Source organism: Cydia fagiglandana, chromosome 9, assembly GCF_963556715.1.
Source record: "Cydia fagiglandana chromosome 9, ilCydFagi1.1, whole genome shotgun sequence".
Lineage (NCBI taxonomy): Eukaryota > Metazoa > Arthropoda > Insecta > Lepidoptera > Tortricidae > Cydia > Cydia fagiglandana.
In genome coordinates, this window is record NC_085940.1 from 16,394,105 (window position 1) to 16,416,486 (window position 22,382).

Here is a 22,382-nt window from a genome sequence, read left to right on the forward strand (position 1 = left end):
GCAAGGACAGTAATTAATAATTATACCTGTATTTAATTACAGAAACGGGTCTACCGCGATAAAATTTCATTGTTTGTGTAATTAAATATGTGTACAAAACCCGTATAAAATAAAATACTATATGTATGAGATTAGGTACCTAATCTATTCATTTGTCCCTATTTTGTGAATATATTTTTATCTATGTTTTAATGAAGTAAGTTAGTGATATTTGTTTACTGTTTTAAATAAACGTACAACCTATTGACGATCAATAGCATAAAATTACCTCCGACTGCTTAAAACTTTTAATGGTCGCTTTTCAACTCCGTTGATTGGGACCATTTGGGTCCGGTTTAAAAGTAAAAGGTTTCTCTGACGAATATTAGGCTTTGAAAGCAATTCAAAGAAATCAATTAGGGTTTCAACGCTTATTTAAGCATTCATTTGTATAAAATTAGCCAATTAAAATGTAGGTAACAGCCCAACCATAAAATACAGTACCTCAACTTTTTTGAAATGGAAGCCGGTTAATAATAAAATTTAAATAATAATAAGTATTATTTTATTCTAAGTATTAATAACAAATTATTGATTATTATAAAATATAGTGGCATTTCTAATAATATAGCATGCGCTAGGTAAAAGATCATTGTACGTCGCAGCAAGTTCCAAAATTATTTATAATACCTGTATTCATATTACCTATACCTAGGTAATGTACAATTGATGAATAAATGATTATTGATGAATTAATAATGGTGTCTTATATGTACAGTCAAGGGTAAAAATATGAGTGTAGACGACTTACTCAAAAATATGTCCCTTAGTTAAGACGAAACAGGAGCTGAGTTTTAAATATTTTAGGTAAATATACCCGCCTCGCTGACGGAAGCGGCTCCTAAGACTAGTGCGATAAGGACAAGGCGAAAAATTCTGCGTAAAAATCTCAAAAATCGAGGTTTCGTACTCGATTGTTTCCTCCTCCAATACTTAACCAATCGTAACCAAATTTAGAAATCTAAATGATTATGAAATTATCTGTGTCGGACCGTTTTGTTTTTTTGGCTAATTGAAAACTACGCCTCTAATTGCGGCATAGTCAATGAGGTCATTTTGGCCATTTTTGAGGGGCTCTAGCGCCTTAAAAAACAAAAATATAAAAAAAAAGCAAAACAGTTCGACACAGATATTGACAATATTAATCTGTGTTGAAAAAATCATTGCTCTAGCATCAAAACCCACGGAGGAAACAGTCGAGTACGTTTGTATGGAGAAATGACCACTCCTGTTGGCTCTTAAATCGCTGACATAAGAACTATGGGACATATTTTTGAAATGATTGGTGCATCCAATATGGATATGCAACTGACTGTACCTATAAATACAGACAGACAGCGCACAGCTGATCTATTTAATGGAGTTTAAGTGAGTAATAAATTATCTCAACAATTTTAGGAACCCTCATCATAACTCGGCTTACAAACGTGTTTTACCCCAGATGTCACATAAAATAACCCGTTTAATCTGGGGTCTAGTGCACAGTGATCTTTGATCGGCCGGCCTTATACCACCTACCTTCATAAAACATTTCCTAATCACCAGCTAGGTAACTAACCAGTACCTACAACCCTTAGATACGTACGCATTTTCACTTAAAAGTGTACCATTCACTTTTTTTCGAAAATCCATCAACTTTTGGGTTATTTCTACTCAGAATTACGAGGACTATCGATATAAAAAGAAAAAAATGTGTCCTACAAAAAATGTCAGTTTTTAAATAGAATCAACCCTCCGTTCATCGTAAATATTTGACTGCCCGCCGACTGCTGTGGTAATTTGTCGGCCTCATAACGACAGAGGCACTCAAGTTAACGCTTCGACGGGGCTATCCGTTTCTTCATGAAGGTTGCTCAAGCTTGGGTTATTCGAGGCATGTTATGTTTAGAATGGAGTTACTTGAATTTCTCGTATTGGCTAGCTGTTTTAAGGTAGGGTGCAGACGTGAAGAAATTCGACTATAAATGTTTATGATGACAGGATTGTGTAGAGCCGCGACCAGATATTCTTTACGTTCTCTTAGGTAGGTATACTTACTGGCGAGGTTGCGTAAGAGTACTTCGGCGTTTCTGGGACCTCGCCGTATAGCAGCGAGGCGGCAACAGAGGGGTTTTAGTGGGTAAACCTGGGGTCTCATTAGCCCACAACAGGGAGTCCCACATAACCATCCCGGCCCGTCCCCGCGCCGGGTGGTACGCGTAAAGCAATTCCACTCTTAAAAAAAATAAAGTAAAGGTAGGTATACTTAGGTAAGATCTATCTGATGTACCTGTATTCCTTTCTTCCGTACAATAAAGTGTTACTTACTTAGGTACTTGTAATCGGCTTGACACTTGGCAAGTCCCGCATGTCTGGTCGCAGCTTTAGACAAAGTTGCACATTAAGAAAAGCTTTTAATTAGGTTAATACCTAATTAAAAGCTTAACTAATGTGCTTACAAAAAATTAAAGTCAATTGGAATACTAAATTAAAAAATAATTAATATTCTAGGCAGCTAGGAAGTCAAGCCCTATATTACTGACACTGATTATTTAAATATTATAATTTACGATTTTAATAAATAAATGAGAATTTTAAAATGTTTTGTTATTGTAGAAACAGACATCAGTACTTCGTAATAGAACTGCCTCGGACATATTCAAAATATTTTGATTATTAATTTCTATGCCTTATTGGCGCAGCCGATGGGATACAAAACAGTAGTTGATAGATTGTCCATGAGTTACAGTTAAAGTAAAAGCGAATTAATCGACTCGCACTCACAAACTTACCTCATTTGAGAGACTTGAGTATCTTCATCATTCTCCAGTTCTTAAAAAATATTTGTCCCAGCTTGCGCAATGCTTTGACGTCCCTCTACTAGCGGATGGTGCTGGGCCTAACATACGGCGTTGCATGAACAAGAGATTTCCTTTGGCAGGATTGGTCCTTAGGACCCAAGGATGGATTCAAGAAGTGGAGCCACCGAGATTTTTGATGTAAATTTTTAGGGGGGGGTGCTCTCAACTTGGTCTTGATATCTATATCATTTAAGCTACTAGGCCAAGTTTGGTATCGTTTTCGTATAAATCGGAGCTGCCGAATACATTTCTGATATCATAATGACACCATTTCGAAGTAAAAACACATACAATATGAAAAAAATACTTTTTTTTTCCTCTTTTCGCTTAAACTGCTGAACCAATTTAGTTAAAATTTGGTACAGAGATAGTTTGAGTCCCAGGAAATAACATAGCATACTTTTAATCTCAAAAATCATCCCTTAAGGGTGTGAAAAGGGAGGAGGAAATTTGTATGGGGATTCAATAACCGCTGAACCGATTTAGATAAAATTTGGTATAGAGATAGTTTGAGTCCCGGGGAAGAACATAGGATAGTTTTTATTCCAAAAAAATATCTTAAAATGAAAGGTAAGGTGTAGGATTGTATGGGAAATCAATAAACGCTGAACCGATTTCGATGAAATCTATGTCTACATCTTTGATTTAGTTGAAAATGACACTAAACTTGACTTAGAACCTCAGACGTCGCAGAAGCTTAAAAACCCCCCCACCTGCATAAAAAATCTGGGTGGCTCCACTTCTTAAATCCATCCTTGGGTCCTAAGGACCAATCCTGCCAAAGGAAATCTCTTGTTCATGCAACGCCGTGGTTGACCTTTTTATGCTTTGAGCACACTCAACTATACTGCTAGGTTAGTTACGAGTAAAAAGACTTCTTCTTCTTAGAGACGTAAAAAGATGAACAGACTTGTAATAAAGCTTACGATTTATGAAACTTGTACAATATTAAAGCGTGCAATCTCGAGTACCCTGGTGTATTTAACGTAGAAATATAGCTTGCTGAAACTTATAGGTAGATATTTTCTTGCTACAAAAGAAACTGTAAGACAATAAATGGAAATGCTAATGCTAAAAGCTTTCACTGAGAGTAAATAAGTAGGTACTTATATCTACATCAATCATGAATTATTCTATGTCATCAATGTTTTATGTTTACATGGAATTCAAAAATTTAAAATGTTATTTATGCTATATATCGCTCTCAAGCCTATGATGGTGGATAATGTTATTCCTCCATAAGGTATCCATACGCTCAAGGTTTGCCTGCCTTATATATTAACAGATAGATGTTTAAGAAAAAAGTTTAAGAAATATTTAAGAAGAAATGTTTTAAATGTTTAAGATAGAAGCCTTCTCGGTATTCGGTTCTCGATCCCGATTCCTTCAAGCGGTCTATGTACCTATAGGTATCGTCCCTTACCGCTAGGCCACTAACGCTTTTGATGCTCCAAATTCTGGAATAATATACTTACATCAATTTATAAGAACCTCGAGAAGTTTTTCAAGTGACGTGTGTCGGTAATCGGGGCCCTCCGGGACTGATTGTGGACATTAACATAAAAACCCAGTCCTCGACGAACCCACTTAGTATGCAAAACCAGTCTTTTTGCCGCCGCCTTCAAATGAGCGACGAAAGTAAATGAGTCGCTAAGTTTATTTTTGTTTTAGGAAGGATTGGAATATTTGGAAGAGTATACATTTTTTTTTGCGAGTAAGATTAAGCCGACCACTGACTAACAGTCCGCCGGACGGTATCTGCCTGTCAGTTGTTCGGAACTGTCAAATTTTTGTTCTAACTGACAGGCCGATATCGTCCGGCGGACTGTTAGTCAGTGGTCGGCTTTATGTTGAACCATAGTATGTCTTTGATTTTGTTTTTAACAAGTTGCTCAGAAGGAAGCAGAATTCCTAAACATACATAATATGCAATATGATTAAGTATTTAGATATTTCTTCATGATAAGAACGAGCTAAACAATTAATCATATGTCGCGCAGGAATGCACCCAAAGCACGCACGCTACCCAAAGGTTGTCTGGAAGAGATCGCTTTTTAGCGATAAGACCGCCTGTTGTTTACCTCTGCCTGTATTTCTGTTTTCTTTTGTATTGTCTTCTTTTATTGAGGTGTGCAATAAAGAGTATTTGTATTGTATTGTATTGTAATGCACTAGGAATTTAACGTAAATATTTTTTTTGATAAAATTACCTTGATAACGTTTCCTGCAATAATGCAGTCGGCAGCAAATCCGTCGCAGAACTGCAGCGCGACATTACCGTCAAATGTATTGCTGTTGCAAATGTAAAGGTGACAGTCTGACAGTCCATTTCCAACGACAGCTGCACTGTTGCGACGTTACTGTAATTCATTTCACTATGGAAATTTGTCAATAACATCGACGTGTCGGAGCAGTACTGCAGCAGCCGCGATCAGAAATAGAATGTTACCTTAAAGCTCAATATTTATGCCCAGATTTTTGCCATTTGAGTCGGCAATATCGGAGTGCTAGTGCAGTCTAAATCCGAAATGTGCCTTTTGTCTGTAGGTAAGAACTTCTAATTTACACAGTCTAGACGTCGCCCGTATACAACCGAGTCTCGCCTGATTGCAATCTGCGGGGGTAATTATTGTTGTAATTTGTTTAATTAAAATACCTGACTACTGTGACGTAGGTACCATCGCCCACACTGTTAACTGTACATCGGTGGACCTTATGCCTTTTGTAATAAGGTCCACCGATGTACAGAGGAGTGTTGCTTTTGTACCTGCAATAAACTTACTCAGCAATGTGTCTTGGGAGCATTGCCGCACTTTAGGCTGTAAATAAACTGATGTCTAACAACATCGTCATTACCTAAGGGGACTAAGGGCCCGATTCGGATTTTGAAATAGATATCTATTAGATATCTTTTAGACATCACCAAGATACGATAACGATATGTTTAAGATCTAACTTGTCAAATTTGGCATTTGCGCGATTCTGGAGATACTCTTGAAGCTTGAACGATTTCCACAGGATATGACTTTGAGATCCAATTCACATCTAATAGATATCTTACTCTATCTAACGTAAAAGTGACATTTGGTTGCCCAAATTGCGCTGCAAAAGAAAACTAGTTGATATCTTAACTATAACGTATCTAGAATGGATCTAGTACGTGTCGTCTCTTGTGAATATCTTGAAGTTCGAATACAGCAGTAAGGTGATCGTGAAATACTACATTTCATCCATTTGGTACGTTGTTTTTTGTACCTACCTTCGAGCTTCGCTGCCTAATCATTATAATTTAACTCAGTTCTGAAAGAACTGAATTGGCTTTAAAGGTATTTTTTTACGGTTTAACTAAGTATTTTCTTTGTATCGACGCTGAGAAGCTAGAAAGTAATTTATTTTGTCGAATAACATTTCATTTATCACAAAGGTTTTTATATGACTTGGTTACTTTGTATTTTATACTTCATAAAAGACAGACTCAATAAACTTATACAATACGACTTATACGACACGTAAGAGGCACGCCATTATCTTCAAAAGCCAGCGCTATAAACGCGAAAATCGAAGTTCGCAAATACGGGCATCTTTCTCTGTCGCTCTAATTACGCCTTCGTTGAAGTAAAAGAGAAAGATCCCCGCAATTTGCGTATTTCGGTTTTCGCGGTAGCCCCCCTGGTTTACTCGCGACACGAAACACAAAGGTCACGATGTCCACATATATACAGTCAGCAGAAGAAGTTACTAAGCGGGCGAGATGTTCAAAATTACCTTGATAGGTTCTTATTCTGTTAACAATAAAGTCGCGTCAAGATCTTTTTGAACACCTCGCCCGTTTAGCAAAATCTACTGTTGACTGTACATACGTATACTTGGTTACCTACGCCTATTTCCCAGAGGGGTAGGTAGGCAGAGTCCACGGATTTCCACTGACATACCTCTTTCGCTTCCTTCACTTTCATAACATTCTTCATACACGACCGCCGGTTTAGGGTGCTCTTGACATGGCCTTTCTTTAGGCTTTCACATAGACTACAAATACTACAATAGGTACAGTCAAGGAATTTAAATTCCGACCCATTTCGTACTTTGTCACAGTGACAATCAATATGAAAGCCGCTAGAGACCTCATACCGCTCATACGGTTGTCACTGTGACAAAGTACGAAATGGGTCGGAATTTGAATTCCTTGACTGTATACAGGGTGATTCATGAGACGTGAGCAGGACTAATCCTGCTCACTCAGTAACTGATAATTGATCGATCTCCGTCGTATTTAGGTAAAACAACTACACTTTTTCCTATTTTTCAACTTTTTGGTGAGGGCAAATTTAATTCTCTACAATCATGGTCACCCTACAAGACCTAATTAATAAACATAAAACCTCTTTTACGAAGGAAATAAAATGTCAAACCTTAGTGAGATACGAATTTTCAAAAGTAACCAGAGCGTGATGACAGTGATGACATTGAATTTGACACAGAATATCTGTAGTTTAGTATTCTAATTTTAGGGCGACCATGCATGTCGTAAATAAATTGAAAAATTTTTTTTTCATCACTAGTAGAAAATTTACGTCAATCTCACTAATACTGATACGAAACAGTTGCTTATAATTTACAAAATGCGCAGTGTTAGTCCTGCTCACGTCTCCTGAATCACCCTGTATATGTTTGGTATGATTTTTACAATGTTAATTAATTTTACGGTTTAGACTCGCTTCTCTTATGTTTTACGGTTTAGACTCGCGAGTGACTAAAAACAAGTGAGTCTAAACCGTATAATGTTAGAATGTCTCACAACAGTTTAAATTCGACACTTTCACAATGGATGTCAGATCTATACCGGGTGTGGCCTGTAATATGAGCAAAAAATTAAATTGTAGGCTGTACTCCTCATACTGACCAACATTTGTTCAGCAACTTTTAAAAATAACTTGTGGTTTGATTTTTAATACACTTTAAAGTTTATTCTAAGACGCAATGTATTGCGAATTTTGTTATGTTTAAGGCGTGACAAGCAACGTCAATCACAATGATATGCCGTGGCGATGGCGTCCATTGAAGATAATATTTATTTTGTATAATAGGGAGTCTAAATACTTCATAATTTTTAAAAGTTGTTGAACAAAAGTGTCACCGTTTGAGGAGTACAATCTATGTTTTAATTATTTGCTCGTGTTACAGGCCACACCCGGTATTTACGTACACTTTTGAAGTATTATATGCCATTGTGATAAGCTGAATAATGTTTAGATGATTTTGGAGGCGACCGTAACACACAAGATAAGACACGGGAGATAAGTCGGGGTAGGGACGATGATAATTCATAACAGGCTTGCCGCTGCTTGACATCTGTCTTGAGTACGACGAGTAAATAAGTCGCTAAGGTGTTATGTTGTTGTTTTGGTTATAAAGCATGATTTAATATTAATAGTTATTATGTGATCACAAAATGGGAAGAGGTTATTATGGTAAAATGTATCATTGATCCAAAATGAGTTATTTGCCAGCATTTTGTTCGCTCAGATATATCTGAACATAGAGCTACTTTTTTATCTTCATCACACCCGCATATACTTTAAAAAAGACTTAACTTATTAATAATTAATGAATGTTGATGGCATTGTACTTATTAATTGACTTTTTTAATGAACTAGATCGAAATTTTGTTGAGACAGTGTTTTAAAGAAAACTTAGGGTACCTAATTCACCATTAACTGGCCACCCTAAACTAAAAATGAATTCTATTCACCTATAAACAGATTTAATTTTTGTATAATGTGGCTAGTTATTGAAGGCTGGCTGGTATTGAACCCATCATGTTAAGGCTTTTTATTGTCTGTTGTATACTTAACTTGTTTCCAAAATACAATCATCTGTATTCAAAACCAAAGAAGGTACCATCTGCGACACTACTGACCTCTGTATTGCCTTTTCAGCGGTAAAAACGAAGCCAAATCCAATTTGTAAGAGTCTCGCATCGTACAAAAGTATTCGAATATTTTGAATCCCAAGAGCGGAAAAGTACCTAGGTACCTATATTTCGACATTTTGTTGAACGGAGCCTCAACATTGCAACGAAAACTTGGTTTATTGGGTTATATTGTGGCAGAGAAAAGGAGTATGTCGTACAGAATGGGCCGATCCCTATCCTGTCTTACGGTCTTCTTGCCAGTAAAAAAAATATTTGATATTTGATATTTGATATTTATTGAAATCAAATTTTACAGCATTACAGAATATATGCCGTCTTCTCCGCATCGACAAGATTTCGCAAGTTTGAAAAAATACAAGCTTCCTTTTTAAACATCTGATAACCATATTAAACATGTAATAAGTAAAAGGGTCACTCACGGTTTTAAATAGCTAAGTTCACAATATGTCAGCGAACTGAAAAGCCCATAATAAAGCTTTGAGGAAAACCCCAAGAACCATCACGAAAACTGTTTGACATGTGTCCATAAGCATTACAAACATGTCGAATAATTTTCAAATTAAAAACCTTAAGTGATGTTTTCATTGCAAATTCTGTTTAGTGGTGTAAAGCTTCCGCGTATTATCAATGAAAAGCAAATCCAGAAAAGGCGGAGGGCTTTCCACGTACGCTACGACAATGTAGTCTTAACTGTCATAAGATGCAGACGTTAAAGGAATCTAAACTCTAGGTCGCATGAAGTAGAGTACAATTTCGTTATTTCTTTATAAAGATATGAGTTTGCGAAAGATTGTTCTTAAGCTGTCGCATGCTTGAAATAGAAGCGATAAGCACCGCTCTACCCCTAATTTCAAAACGGTGTAACAGATGCCAGTTTATGACTGAGATACATCTTTTTCGACCTGTGGCTATGTTCCTGCTATTATCGTCGCTTGCCAAGCGCTGATGAGTATCAGCCTCAATAGAAAAAATTGAAATTAGACTTGTTTTAGAGATTTTTTCTATCGAGCCAGCTTTAAACTTTTTTTGTTTTTAAAATGTGTAGTTTCCGTGCAAAATTTTCATGGTATTCGCCCTTGATTATAACGTGGATTAATTTAGTAAAAAAAGCTACAGTTTTGTGTCAACCCTAGCTCAATAAACTGTGGAATAATAAAATGAGGACACACTGGTTTTGTAAACAGCGTGACCTCTGTGAGCGGTAGGATTAGGAGACTTGATTTATGAAGCTGTTTCCGTGTGACTGTGGTGTCACACCATATACGATAGTACAATTAACGATCAATCTTTACTATTGTATCCGACAATTCTAATATGCTTGAGTTCCGGCGACAAAACTGAAATCTATAAGTACTCTATTTATAGAATAAAATATTTACACCCAAATAATTATGTTTTAAAAATATTTTATATTTTGTTACAGGTATTCAGCTGAAAGTGTGAACAAGTGAAACGCGGTGTCAAATTGAATTATGTGAAAAATTCCAAAAAGTGTGATTTCTTAGTCAACATATTATTTAGCTAGTTTATTTTAGTGATTCAGATAATCTTAACTAAATATCAAGTGATAATCCGTGCTCCTCCTAATTATTTTAATAAAAATAAGTTTTAATGCCGTGCCGGTACAATTTTAACTAGAGCCCTCCATTTTGAACAAGTCAATTAAGTTTAAATCGTGCTCAAAATAGTGAAAACTTTGTACATTCGATAAACTATAAACAACAACAGATATCTCTCAAAGTTGTGCTTAAAAGTTAAAGTGTAATTAATGCTCGTAGAAAAAAGAGATTAGAACAAACCACACCTCTCAAGTCAAAGGTGTCTATTGTGAGTTGATGCCGCCACCATTTCGAACCTCTGCTCGTCGGGCAGCGCGCGCTCGGGCTCGCTACGATGGCTCGGCCTGAGGTTATGCGATGAGGGCGAGATGGACGAGCCCAGCGCCGCCAAGCGGCCGTCCGTGCTGACCATCGACCGCGCCGCCTTTCTGCTGCTGCGCGTCAAGCGCGCCTTCAAGAAGAAGCGTCAGCTAAGGAAGGATAAACAGTAAGTATTCTATATTGGCCAGGATTCGAACCTCTGCGCGTCAGGAAGCGCGCGCTCGAGCTCGCTACGATGGCTCGGCCTGAGGTTATGCGATGAGGGCGAGATGGACGAGCCCAGCGCCGCCAAGCGGCCGTCCGTGCTGACCATCGACCGCGCCGCCTTTCTACTGCTGCGCGTCAAGCGCGCCTTCAAGAAGAAGCGTCAGCTAAGGAAGAATAAACAGTAAGTATTCTATATTGGCTAGGATTCGAACCTCTGGGCGCCGGGCAGTGTGCGCTCGGGCTCATTACAATGGCTTGGCCTGAGGTTATGCGATGAGGGCGAGATGGACGAGCTCAGCACCGCTAAGCGGCCGTCCGTGCTGACCATCTATCGTGCCGCATTTCTGCTGCTGCGCGTCAAGCGCGCCTTCAAGAAGAAGCTTCAGCTGAGGAAGGATAAACAGTAAGTGTTCATATTTATGTACATTTGATGGACTTTACATTCGCGCAAAACGCGTGGTCGTTTATCGAATTTAAACTATCGTGAGTCATACATAACATTCAGCTAATTTCACGATTTAACTCACGTATTACACCTACATATTACGTGACCTAAGCTCCCTAAAACATGTAGCGCGAGTGACTATAAATACGTGAATGGAACCCTAAAATTAGCTTGATGGTTACTGTTTAGTCTAGCTAGGACAACGACAAATAAACAAACCGTAAAATGGGGTGAGTAGGTTTCGCGGGGAGAGGTGGGTTATGAATGGGGAGAGAAGGTTTGAGAGGGGGGTGAAAAGCGATTTTAAGGCTACTGCTACAAAAATAATGTATTCCAATTTAAAATGGGGCTATAGTACTGCCGCCTTAAGAAAAAAAACCATAAGTGACAATTTTTGCGAAATTGAGTTATTGACACCCTCGAAATCAGGAAAAAAAATGTGATTTTTCTATCTAGCAGTTATTTCTTTATCTCTAACAGGTCACGATTTAGACAAGCATAACTACACACCATTTTGGTAAAGTTACTGCCTTTTTGAGAAAGAAAAAGCATAAGTATATATTCATAGACAGAAAGGTACTAAATTGACGACTTGTGTTTTTTTCCTTTGTCTTGAATTTGAGCCCAACAATTATTTCACAAGAAGAAAAACCATAATATTGGTTTTCTATGAAATTTCTATGTAAAAAACCCATAAGTTGACAGAAGTGTTCAGTCTTGTTAGTATAAAATAATTATTAATCATAACTCTGGGAATCTGAAAAAACATAAGTAGCACGTTATGTTTTTTCTATCTCGTATGACTCTTCCTTATGCTTTTTCTGCTTAGTGTCGGTTGCAAAAAAAGTAAACTTGTGCTTTATTTATTAAACGTTGTGGTCAGTTATGCTTTATCAGGCTAGTAGGTAGTCCCCCTCCGGTCCCCTATAAGGACAGATTTTGACCGGTTCACTCCTGGTTACTTTCCTTCGGAAGAGGTGGCGCGTACGACGCACGTATTAATTACTCCTGTGCCTACTTCAAAAAATAATAGAAGTGTTAATGTGTATACGTGATTGTAATAAGTGTCATAAATTATTTGTAAGTTTACTTATATCCATGTTACGTTTCTCATCTCGTCGCGTATTTCAGATTTTGCCTATATTTTTGAATAAATTTAGGTATATTTGTCGCGGTCATTCTAGTAGGTACCTCCGTTAAGGAATGGCGCGCGTATTCACACGTATACCTATGCGTATCTGGAATTAACATTATTTCTTTATTTGCTCGTATATTGATGTTAAGTAACTTGTCTATTGAGACTAAAACATAATATTATAACTCTAACCAAGCAGTGGTGGCCGAGTGGATATGACGTCTGACTTTCAATCCGGAGGTCGGGGGTTCAAATCCTGGCTCGTACTAATGAGTTTTTCGGAACTTATGTACGAAATATCATTTGATATTTATCACTAGCTTTTCGGTGAAGGAAAACATCGTGAGGAAACCTGCATACATCTGCGAAGAAATTCAAAGGTGTATGTGAAGTCCCCAATCCGCAGTGGGCTAGCGTGGGGACTATAGCCCAAGCCCTCTCGCGCATGAGAGGAGGCCTGTGCTCAGCAGTGGGACGTATATAGGCTGAAATGATGATGATGATGATGATGATAACTCTAACCACGAATTTAAGGTACAATGGCTTAAAATAACGTGGCTTAAAGTTTCGGTCCTATGTGTGATCACTCCGGCACCACCGAGCTTCATGTATGTTGCAAAATAACACTTACAGTTTTACATTGGCACATGGCTTAATTTTAGTATGGGATACACCGCCCAATGTCATGCTTGTTCATGAAACAGGCATTTCCCGACTACTTATTTTTCATTCTTTGTTTCATGAATATCGCTTTATTGTTATTTTTATGATTGCAAGTTTTGTTATAATGGAATAAAATTGATAATTTTCTGAGTGTTTGAGCTGTATCTAACATTCTCATTCTAACCATATTTTATTCTAGAATGCAAAGGCTGTTTGTGCTTGCTTCTTGGCTGTGGGTGTGTTTTTTTTTGTTTTGGTTATCAGATTACTAACGATGCGGCTGTCGTCTAGGAGCAGACGGTTGCTTCTTATGGCCAGATGTGACATTCAAGAAAATCATGTCTAGCCACAAACATCAGCACCATCTCAATAAATTAAGGACTAGTACTTAGTACAATCTACTTGTACCTTATTTCAGTTTTGTATTACATTATGACATTTTAAAGGTCCCTAATAGCATTTGCACTTAGGTAGTGCAATCTAATTATGCATTTTTTTAGTTTTATATTACATTACTAATCAAATATCTCTAAAAATATCTCATTTGTTTTCTTTAAATAAATAATTCTGAATCTTCATCGTATTTTTAAGAACTCCTTTAACGAGATAAATCATAATTTGATAACGTTCATTCATTCATTCATTTAAGAGTTAGACTCTTGTCGGTGGAGCGATTTCCATGTATGTCGGTCCTCTGCCTTCTCCTTGACAGCCTGATACGACACGACGTTGAGCTTTTCCTTTACTTGATCTATGTACGTTCTCCTTGGTCTCCCCCTCCGTCTTGTTGCCTCAACTTTCCCTTCAATGATATTTTTGATAAATTCGTCGTGTCGTAGCAGGTGACCAAGCATCTTTCCTCTTCTGTTTTCTATGGTTCTCAACAAACTCCTCTTCTCTCCTACCATGCGTAAAACCTCTTCGTTTGTTTTCTTCTCCGTCCAGCTGACCTTTGCCAATCGACACTTTGCCATTGATAACGTTAACTAAGCAAAAAAAACATAAAGTACCCAATTGTGCTTTTTCAGCTTCGAGATCGGTCAGTAACATAAGCACAACTGTGTACTTGTGTTTTTATTTCTTAGACATCGTAGTGCAAAACTAACACAAAAACCATAAGTACACACTTATGTCATTTAATGTTAGTAAAGATATTTTTATTTTATTTATATCACGAGGCAGTAACTATTTTTTCTAAATAACTTATTTAAATAAATAGATAATCGAATAATTTACAACGCATAAAAATTCTACACAATTACTTTGTTCATTAACAAAAGTTTCAACTTTGTACTTTGAATTTAAACTATTTGAACAGGAGTGCAAAGTTTTTTGGCTTTTTCTCGAAACTTACTTTTTGTTAGTTATGGTTTTTTTTCTTAAGGCGGCAGAGTAATACGCATAATAAAAAAAACGATCCAACAATCTTCCAAAATCACCTTTGTATGAAAAACCCTCTCACCCCAAATACGAGGCACTACGGGGTGAGGTGGGTTTTCCTCTTTATCGTCAAAGTTATGAAATGGAACTACCCAAAATAAAATACAAACTAAAATACAAACGTCCGAACCACTTATTATATACACCATTCAGTTTTCACATGTAAAAATAAAATTTTATCGAGGTTTGTAAGTCAAATTTCACCCAACTCACCCCATTTTACGGTACCTAATACGGTGGCAGACCCAATGTCAAAGGTGGGAAATAAAGTCAAAGCTTTAATAAGTATATCATAGCGACAATAATTAATATGAAGTTCGATAGGGATCTTAATCATTATCACTCACTGGTATCTCTGTAACAAGAAAATAAGCAAAATTGTTCGCCTAAGGTACGCTTATAGGCCAAGCAATAAGAAGTTATAGAGGGAAATGCTCGGAACACAATTTTTGACTCCGTAGCTTTGTTTGGACTAGTTACGAGGTGAACATATCAAAAGTCCCCGGCCGTAGCCCCGGTGCTGGGGGGTAGAGGGGGGAAAGAAGGTCTCATTTTTCGGTTTTTCACTTATATCTTGGAAACTTTGCGTCTTAGCGACATGACTACTAAGACAAACCAAAAGCTGATAAAATTTGTTACAAGTTTTATTCAGTCAAGTTTTTCGATATCTTGAATAGTTTTTGAGATATCCGCTCTTGAAAGTTTATTTAGGGCTTTCAATTTTATCTTGATATCTACATTAGTGAAGCTCTTAGGCCGTGTTTGGTATCATTTTCGTATAAGTCGTGGGTGCTGAATTCATTTTTGGTATCACATTGACACCACTCCTAAGAAAAAACACATAAACTTTAAACAAATACCTTTTTTTTTAAATTCCTCTTCACGCTTAAACCGCTCAACCGATTTAATTGAAATTCGGTATACAGATATTTCGAGTCCCAAGACAGGACATAAGATACTTTTTATCTCAATAATCATCCTTTAAAGTTGTGAAATAGAGTATGGGGGGAATTCAACTTCGTCGACGAAACTGCATTCCTGAGGTTAATACTGCTTAAGGTAAGGTTTGAAGTCATGTTTGGTATCATTTTCATCTAAATCACAGATGTATACCATCCTAAATTTCATCTAAACCGGTTCAGCGGTTATTGACTCCCCATACAAACTTCCACCCCACTTTTCACACCCTCAAAAGATGTTTTTCGGTATAAAAACTATCTTATGTCCTGTGTCGAGACTGAAACTATTTCTATACCAAATTTAAACAAAATTGGTTCAGCGGGTTAAGCGTGAAGAGGGATTTTAAAAAATATGTTTTTTTAAATTTTGGTTTTACTTCGAAATAGTGTTAATGTGATACCATAAATGAATTCAGCACCCCCGATTTGTACGAAAATGATACCAAACATGGCCTAACAGCTTCACTGATGTAGATATCAAGATAAAATTAAAATCCCTAAATAAACTTTCAAGAGCGGGTATCTCAAAAACTATTCAAGATATCGAAAAACTTGACTGGACAAAACTTGTAACTAATTTTATCAGCTTTCGGTTTGTCTTAGTAGTCATGTCGCTAAGACGCAAAGTTTCCGAGATATCAATGAAAAACCGAAAAATTCGACCTTCTTACCCCCCTCTACCCCCTAGCACCGGGGCTACAACCGGGGACTTTTGATATGTCCACCTCTTAACTAGTCCAAACAAAGTTACGGAGTCAAAAATTGTGTTCCAAGCATTTCCCTCTACAACGTTTTTTGAGCATTCATTTACTGACCTATTAGGGAAATCCAGAAGTTAATAATGCTGTATGTAGTGTTTTGTTCACATCAAAACTAGCTACGAGAGTCGCACACACCTCACCTGTAAAATTCTTATAGGGACCGTGCGCGTTGGAAGGTTTGCCATCTTGTGGCCTGAATCGCAAATATAAACATGTACATTGCCAAATTAAGCGTTGCCTTCGTTCTTGTATGCTTTCTTGTGCATAGTAGGTTCTGCCAATTTGTGGGCTACATCGGAAGCATAAACTTCAAATTTATAAATACCTCGCGCAAAAATTCTGACGGCTCCTAGTTGGTGGTTTTACCACTAAATTTAGGGGTAAATAAACCAGCTAGGGGTTTTTTTAGGGGTAAATATTTTTAGTGTTTTTTTAGGGTAGAAAAAGACGGCAAATTTGTAAAATGTAGGCGCGAAGGGATATCGTCTCTACTCTCATAGATACATTTAATTTCCCGCCTTTTTCTACTGACAGGATTTGCTTGGCCATCTATAACGTTCATATGTATGTATGATCACAAAAATGTCGAACCGGTTGAAAATCATAATGATGTACTAAATTCTGGAAAATCTATAAATAAAGAATTAATTAAACGTATAATTTCTTTTATTTTTTATTTAGTGGGTTTTCCAAAATAATAGTACGGTTTTAGGGGTTTTTAAGTTGAGCTGTAGGGGTAAAAAAAAATTGGAGTTGGCAACCCTCCTGTGCTGCACGCTCCCTGAATTTTGATATATCGGTGTAAACATAATATAATCAGGAGACACTTACGTCACCCCGTGGGTATTAGTTTAGTGAGGGCTCAACAATTTCATTAGGCGGTAATCATTTAATCGAATCGACGGACTATCTGACGCCGTCCTCTTGTCACGGCGAACCATTAGCCGTATTCTTTAGCGTCCCATGTAGGGTAGGAGCGAACGGTGAGATTATTTATATCATTGAGTACGTTGATGTAATTAAAAAAATACATATGTGGTATACATGGTGGAGGTGAATTTTGAACGTTTTTGTTATAAAGTTTGTGAGCGTGTACAAAAAGAATGCATGATCTGGTTTAACAGAGTGACTGTATTTTAATATTCCAATGTTATTAAGTTTTGAAAGAAAATTTAAAGATTGAGTCAAGATGTTTTTTGATGTAACAAAATCCCTGTGGAGAATGTGCACGTCTTACGCGCTGAACAAGGGTTATTTCATATAAGATGACGCATGTTTGAAAATTCACAGTTATTTCTAGATATATAATAATTTATTTATTTGAAGGAAAGGAAATAGTTACAGTTTTTGATCACTTCTAATTGGTTTTTATAGTTACGTGATATTTACATGTCAGATTCCAAATTACTATCATAAGGTGTAGTAACAATTTCACACTTGGATCTCAGAGTTGAAGAAAAACCATTTATTTTCTGTTTCTGGAGTCGACAGGTGATCCCCTTTGACGTATTCTTTTGCTCTCGACTGTCTCAATCGTTACATATTTATGTGGGGAATATTCACAAAAAATGTATATTATTGCGTGAATCTGAAATTTTAATCTATTCATCATTATTTTATTTTCGCTCCTAAAATTAGAATACGTCGGTTCAGTTACTCTCGTATGAATACCGAACGTATTTATACTCTGTATCTTTAGATATTTAAATAAAAGTAAACAAAATTTACCCACAAATGACTCCTTAAGCCAGTTGAGGGTAGATGAAAACATTACACGTCAAGTAGGTTAAAGTGAGGTCGTTAAGTGACTGATCCAGGCGGTTTTGTAATTGGTCGGATAACTACCCGAAAATGTATTAATTTTCTGTTTACCTTTATTTAAATACCTAAAGATACAGACTACAGAGAGTGTTTCTCATGAAACATTATAGACCAACCGCTTAAATTGAGTCCTCGCCTGCGCGGTACGGGGGCGACGGGGTAGGACGACTAAGGGTGGCGAGGAAGGTGCGAGCGGCAGGCATACGGCTCATTTAAGCGGTCGGTCTATATAGTAGTGGACCCTATAATGGACGTGGAACCAGTAATGGGACAAAAAAACATAATTCCTCTAAAATAAGTATCTAAAAGTAGTTTATAAACACTGGCTGTATATTATCATAAATAAGAGTCCTAGAGCTGCTTCAGTTTGAAGTTATATTAAATTTGGTTGTTTTTTAAGAAATTGGCGTCAACCTAAAAGTTGTCGTGTCACTGAAAAAAAATACCACTACGAATTCTTAACAACTTCGCTAAGAGAGGTGAGTTAATTTATTAAATTTTAATTAATTAATACTTGATGAAAACTAGAATGTGTTTTGTTAATTGCATTTACCATGAGATAAGGTATACAACACACTATGTTGTGACTCCACAGATGTAAAAGAATAGTGGTATTTGGCCCAATCCCATTATAGGAGCTGTAAAACTGCGTACCTCCTATGATGGGACAAATGACAGAATGATGCTTGCTATGCCATAATTTCATGTTTAAACAATACAGAAATAAAATGTAGTTAAGAAATATGTCAATCAGGAGGTATTCTCGGACTTCGGATAAATTAATATCGTTTTTCCAAACTTTTATTTAACTTGCCCTGTTAGTTAGTGTGGGTCTAATCTTGGTAGCTGAATTTGAGCCACTTTTCGATTTCCGATTCAGTTGAAATTTTGTGTAAGTACGTAATTAAGTATGCAAATCGGATGATAATGCAATATTATGATAACATGGACCTGATCTGATGATGGAGACAGGAGGTGGCCATGGGAACTTTATCGCATTAAACCCTAACTAATTGTGTTAGGGTATATTAGAATTGTCTCGATGGATCTAATACAATAATAATTGGCTGTGGAAAGAAAAATACATTCAGCGATAAAAGCTTATACCAAAAATTGTTTCATTTTGCCGTAATTTATTCCCCATTTCAATATTTTATACTGATAGAGCAATGTCCATTATAGGGGGCCCATTACTGGATCCACGTCCATTACCGGGGGCCCATTACTGGAACTTTGGTGTCCATGACTGGAGAAAAAAAGCATAGTTTTAATTTGTTAAATATGTGGAAACTAATTGCAGTATCTTTGATACAACACGCCTAAAACATGAAAGACGGATAGGACTTTCATCTTTTAACACGCTAAGCGGTAGACAATTTACATGTATAAGGGAAATATCATAAATACTCCAAATTTACTCTTAAATGTCCCATGACTGGTGCTGTTACTATAGTACTGTTCACTGTATTATGGACTCGGCCGGGTAATCCGGAGCCCGAATGGCGGTTGCATACTAAGCAAGGTGGAGGAAACTAAGAGGAAAGTTAAAACGGAGAACAAGCATTGGCAACTCGTGACTAATTAGACATGGTGAAAACAAAACAGTGGCTATGTTATTGCTTTGAAAAATTAGGTTATTATTGTCTTCGGTTACCGCGACAATTTAGGAGGGAATTAAATCTTCTCGGGTCATAGGTGTATAGGGTTCGAGCCGGCGTAGCTTTATCGCGTATCTTTATCTTTACTTTAAAATAGTTGTAATGTAGAACTAGCCTTATGAATCAATTTTGCATGTATAACGGCCTTTAAATTTATAGTTTATGTTGGTTCATTATTTTGTAAGTGGGTAGTTTTTCCTCGGTCACCCGTTGACTACGAACGCTGTAAACTGTAAAGGGTTCGAAACGTCGGCATGTAGTTATGATATTCGGCGATATTATTCCGTTTCAATCGTTTTATTTCATGTCAAAATTAGGTTAATAATATTATTATATTTAGTTCATAGGAGTACTTTCACATTTTTTACTTAAGTTGGCAACTTGATAGATATAATATATCAGCAATTCTATTTTATTCATTTGGTAAAAATAAATAAGTAATGGCAACTTGCCTTGACGCGAGCGCTCCCGTGCTTCCAAATTTCATTTAACTGAATTTAGCTGCGCGATAAGGCGATAACTATAAAATGTGGAATAACTTTTAAAATTTCTCTTGAAATGAATTCGCTGGCGTTGCGTTGGCGTTGCGACCATCTGTGACATTTATCCCTCCCCCGTCTCTCTTTAATTAATAAAGTTAGAAAAAGACGGGTAGTCTATCTCGCAGCGAGATACTGTCGCGCCAATCATGTGCTTGGACTGGAGCGGCATTGAAGTTTTAAATATAAGTTATTGATTTAATATCGATGAATAAATGATTAGGGGTCATCCATTAATTACATCACACGTTTAGGGGGAGGGAGGGGGTAAAGAAAATGTGACATATTGTGACATGGGGGAGGGGGGAGACACAAACTTTGTGACGTCACTTTAACTTCATCAGTAACAGAAAATTTATTTAAATTATTTTATTCGCTGTACATTTAAATAACAAGTTTTTAAAACGATAATCGTTTTTATTCGTTTAATAAAATTATCTTTCCTAAGCAGTTTTGGGTTATAAAATTACTAAATATTTAAATCGTCAAAAATATATTGATAAAATATTAATAATACTTAGGTGCTTACTTAATTCGATTTGGCGATTTCGTAGAAAAAATGTGACGTCACACTAGGGTTGCCAAATGTGACCAAGTGTGACAAGGAGGGGGGGAGGGGTCAAAAAACCTAGAAATTCCGTGTGACGTAATTAATGGATGACCCCTTATGATTAAGATTGATATGGCATTAGTGATAAAACTCAGCGCTTCTCGTGGTGTCATAATCGCGGTATAATTTGTTATCCGTTTATTTGTTATTTTGTATTATTCTATATCAGCATCAAGCATTCTTTACTCGTCTTGTTCGCTCTTTGGTCATATTCTCTAATTTGATTCTCTTTTTATAGGTTTGTCTTATTTTTTTTCGTGTTCTTCCTTAGTCTCATTTGTATTTGCCTTGCTCATATTTCGCTCCCACTTATGCGGCGGACACTATTCAGAAAGTAATATCATTCACCTGTATTTCAAATCATATTATAAGTATGTGTTTAATCTGTATGCCGTGCTGGCACTCTTCTAGTTTATTTTTTTATTTTAGGTTTAGCAAACTCAGAATCTAGGTTTTATTTAGCAAAATTTGCTATTTAGTAAAATAAAGTAATCCGACATATAAAGTTAATTTTTTTTATAAGACATTTTCTATTTATTTTGTACCAACATAACATATTATAAGTAACTTTATCTTGAGCCCTTGCTAAAAATCAATAGAGACACACACTAATAAAGGCTTAGTCGCTTAATAATATTATTTCTTTTACCGAGTTACATTTTTGTAGGTTAAGTTAGCACTAAAATTAGAACACTAAAATAATTGTCAAAATTCTTAAAAACTTTATGCCCGATCCGTATACCAAGACCCTACTTTAGCACGTTGTCAGCACTTTTCAAAGTGTTCGATCGTGTAAATGAATAGCAAGTAGGCTTTTTTTCACAAAGCTATCAGCTACTTCGGTTTGGCGCGCTGCCAGTCCGGCGCTGAGCAAGGCAGTAGTTTGAACGGTGGCGATCAGCGAGAAGCGAGCAGTGTACGCTTATGCCTGTTATTTCTTCAGAGTTGGGTGTCCGGTAGACTGTTTTCTCTTAGAATAAGTATCTGCCGAAAATTCAATTTTTAAAAACACATTTAATTATTGCCGACTTTACACTTTGCTGATTATTGCGATTATTGATTGTATTCATACTAGGCTATTGTAGTGTCATCTGTATTTTATATACTTACCTGATTGCAAAATTATAAAGCGATACAGTACGTTAAACTTCATTTAAAATTTTGTTATTAAGTAAGTAGGTAAACAACTGACAAATCTGGATCTGTTTAAACTTTCATACGTGTCTGGTAGTAAAAAAAAAAGATTTCGATAATATTACAAAATATGATTAAAAATTCGGTCAGGGTCCTTATCATTATCATACAGACTCTAGTTAATAAGCGAAAAAATAATCGACCGCTCTATGGATATGATGGTCGTTCTTCTCTACGTTGCAGCATGATAAAACGGTGTCCGTCACTATCTCACGGTGTTAAAAATTGACAGTTATTTTATCACGTGGATAAAGATGGA

The 22,382-nt window shown here is 36.6% G+C and overlaps 1 protein-coding gene across 1 annotated transcript in view; it reads left to right on the forward strand.

The window, feature by feature from the left end:
* The window catches only part of LOC134667785 (uncharacterized), a 197,227-nt gene that overhangs the window by 97,056 nt on the left and 77,789 nt on the right, over positions 1-22,382 (forward strand). Inside the window, exon 2 of the mRNA XM_063525195.1 lies at positions 10,235-10,857. Within this exon, the coding sequence (XP_063381265.1) occupies positions 10,739-10,857 (119 nt within the window). The 5' untranslated portion in view covers positions 10,235-10,738. The remainder of the gene's footprint in view (positions 1-10,234; positions 10,858-22,382) is intronic.